General features: G+C 61.5%; 1 protein-coding gene across 1 annotated transcript in view; it reads left to right on the top strand.

Moving 5' to 3' along the window:
• CRYBA2 (crystallin, beta A2) overlaps positions 1 to 2,805 on the top strand; it is a 2,980-nt gene extending 175 nt beyond the window's left edge. Inside the window, exons 2-5 of the mRNA XM_008941514.1 lie at positions 443 to 616; positions 1,038 to 1,179; positions 2,245 to 2,387; positions 2,650 to 2,805. Coding sequence (XP_008939762.1) covers positions 456 to 616; positions 1,038 to 1,179; positions 2,245 to 2,387; positions 2,650 to 2,797 — 594 coding nt within the window. The 5' untranslated portion in view covers positions 443 to 455 and the 3' untranslated portion in view covers positions 2,798 to 2,805. The remainder of the gene's footprint in view (positions 1 to 442; positions 617 to 1,037; positions 1,180 to 2,244; positions 2,388 to 2,649) is intronic.
• Positions 2,806 to 2,807: the final 2 nt, after the last annotated feature.

Raw genomic sequence — 2,807 nt, 5'->3', positions numbered from 1 at the left:
GGAGGTACCCTGTGCGGGCAGGAGGGATGCTGGTACCCGTCTTTGCAAGAGCCAGGTTGCTCTGCCCCGGGGCTGTGCCCTGCACTCGTGTCTGAGTCGCTGCCACCTCCCTGCACCGGGTACAGTGCCACCAAACGCGGCTGACCCCAGAAGTCATCACTTGGGAGCAGAGAAACTGAGGCAGCTCCGGGTACATCACGTGGAGAGATGGGGCATCGCAAGTGCCCCCTGCAACTTGGGGGCACAGGACAGAGATCCCCCAGCACCAAGGGAAGGGAAATGGGAAGCGTTCCCCGTGCCAGCCTGGGAGGGAGAGGGCCCGGTGGCACAGGATGGCTGAGCGCAGCACTGCCGGCACCACAGGCTCTCTGGCAGGCGGTGGGGTGGCTGGGGGCTGATGGTGGAGACCTGCCCGGGGTGATGTGTGGGGCTCTGCCAGCAGCCGAGAGACCCGTATGACCAGCAGCGAAGCCATGGACACCCTGGGGCAGTACAAGATCACAGTGTGGGAGGAGGAGAGCTTCCAGGGCAAGCGCTGCGAGTTCCTCATGGAGTGCCCCAGCATCATGGAGCGCGGCTTCCGCAAGATCCGCTCCATCAAAGTGGAGTCTGGCCCGTAAGTGCCCCGCCAGCCCCGCGGCCCCTTGGCACACCCTGCTACAGCAAACCCGCTCCTCCTAGGGGACTGTCAGAAGCTACCGGGGATCCAGAACACCCGGGTCCTTCCTCGGCTGTGATGCAGCCTCATGGTGCAACCTCCCTCCCTGCTCTCTTTGTGTGGTGCTTCAGTTTGCCCTTCTGCAAAGCAGGGAGACCCTACCAAGCAGAGGCGTGGGTTGGAGGCAACAGTGGCCCTGGGGAGCGGGGTTTCACTCTCAAAAGGGATGTTTCCTGTTAGCAAGGACCCTGACCTCTGTGACAGACCCACACCTTGCCAGGACATCTCTGTCCCCTGCACAGGAGGGAGAATCCATTCCTGGGCTGAGCCTGGGGGCTGTACTTCACATCCCTGAGGGCTTTCCTCCTCTCCCCTCCAGCTGGGTGGGCTTTGAGTACCCTGAGTACCAGGGGCAGCAGTTTATCCTGGAGAAGGGTGACTATCCTCGGTGGGAGGCCTGGAGTGGGAACAGTGGCTATCGGACCGAGCACCTCCTCTCCTTCCGACCCGTCAAGTGTGCGGTGAGTTATGGGGACATCCCTGGGGTGGGCTGGGGGCAGCCGAAGCCTCCCCCCAGCAGCCCAGTGTGGAGACGAGGGACAGACAGGAGGACAGGTTAACACAGGATGGTGGGATGGAGGGGGGAGGCCATGCAGCGGTGCCGTGGGGTGGAGGGGTGGCTGCACCCTCCGCCTCCCGCCTCCTTGCAAGGATCCTGGGGTGCTCTTTGAGGCTAAAATTTAGCCTGAAACACTGTCCCAGCTCCTTCTGCTTTGTGCATTGGAGAGCTCCCTCCCAGGCTGGGGTCCCTAGGTCTTGTCCCCCTACCCTGGATGCCCCGGCTGGGGTGAGTGGAGGGGAGCCAGCAGGACTGCAGGAGTGCTTGGGGCGCTTGGGGCGCGGAGTCCACCCCCCTCCCGCGGGGTACCCGAGCCGTGCCCAGGCAGATGCAGCCAGTATCGCTCCATCTGCAGAGACACTGGTGCTCGCAATAGCGGCACGTCTGCGCCTCCGAGCGGGGGGGGTCCCCCTCCAACTTTTAATAATCACCAGGCAGATATGCTTGGGCTTTAATAAAGGGGATGCGATAAGATCACTCCTTACTGGCAGGACTGCTCCTCGGTGCAGATAGATGCGTGTGGGGGCTGGGCACGGGGGACAGTGCCGCATCGCTCAGTGTCCCAACAATTAACCCCTCAGTGCCCAGCACCCAGCAAAGCCCCACAGAGTCAGGGGGACCACTCTCAGTAGCCTGCCTTGCCCCTCAACCCTGCTGCAGCCTTGGGGAGCGCTAGGATGCAGAGGGCAGGAGCCCATGTGGGTGTAGAGGATGTGGCCACTGTCACTCTCACCAGCACCTGTGCATTGGGACCACGGGGACATGAGAGCAGCATCCGCTAGGCAGCCCTGAGGGGTTCTGGTGGTGGGGTGCCAGAATGAAGGACATTTCCATACCTTGTACCAAAGCTGGGCATGGTCCCAGTCCTCCGACAGTACCTTGGTGTGTGTCCCCTTGATGCCACATCCCCTATCCTTGCTCAAGTCACCCCATACCTGCTGACCCCCAGCTCTTTCTCCCTCTGCAGAACCACAATGACAGCAAAGTCGTCCTCTATGAGGCTGAGAACTTCCAGGGCCACAAGTTTGAGCTGAGTGATGACTACCCCTCGCTGCAGGCCATGGGCTGGGGCAACAAGGAGGTGGCATCCATCAAAGTGAATGCTGGAGCGTGAGTCCCACTGGCAAGGAGGGGGTGGTGGGGACTGAGAGCAGGGATTTGGTGAGCACCTCCCTTCTGCATAGCCCCAAAGATGGGGAAAGGGTCCCCCAAAAAAGAGAGGTGCCTCTTTGCTCCCCTTCCCTTGAAAATCCAAGCTGTGGGGTGTTTTCTGTTCCTCCCCTCCCAGGCGAAGCAGAGGGATGAGATGGGATGGGACGGGATGGGAGCAAGAGATATGTCCCAGGGCTCTGAGTGAGGGGTCTGCCTGCAGGTGGGTGGCATACCAGTACCCGGGATACAGGGGCTACCAGTATGTGCTGGAGCGGGACAGACAGAACGGCGAGTTCAAGAAGTACAACGAATACAGCAGCCAAGACCACACCAACCAGATCCAATCCATCCGCCGCGGCCAGCACTGAGCCGGGGCCG

This window comes from Merops nubicus, unplaced genomic scaffold (genome assembly GCF_000691845.1).
Source record: "Merops nubicus isolate BGI_N331 unplaced genomic scaffold, ASM69184v1 scaffold38795, whole genome shotgun sequence".
Taxonomy (NCBI): Eukaryota; Metazoa; Chordata; class Aves; order Coraciiformes; family Meropidae; genus Merops; species Merops nubicus.
The sequence above is the reverse complement of the archived record's forward strand: the minus strand, read 5'-3'. Positions and strand labels throughout refer to the sequence as shown.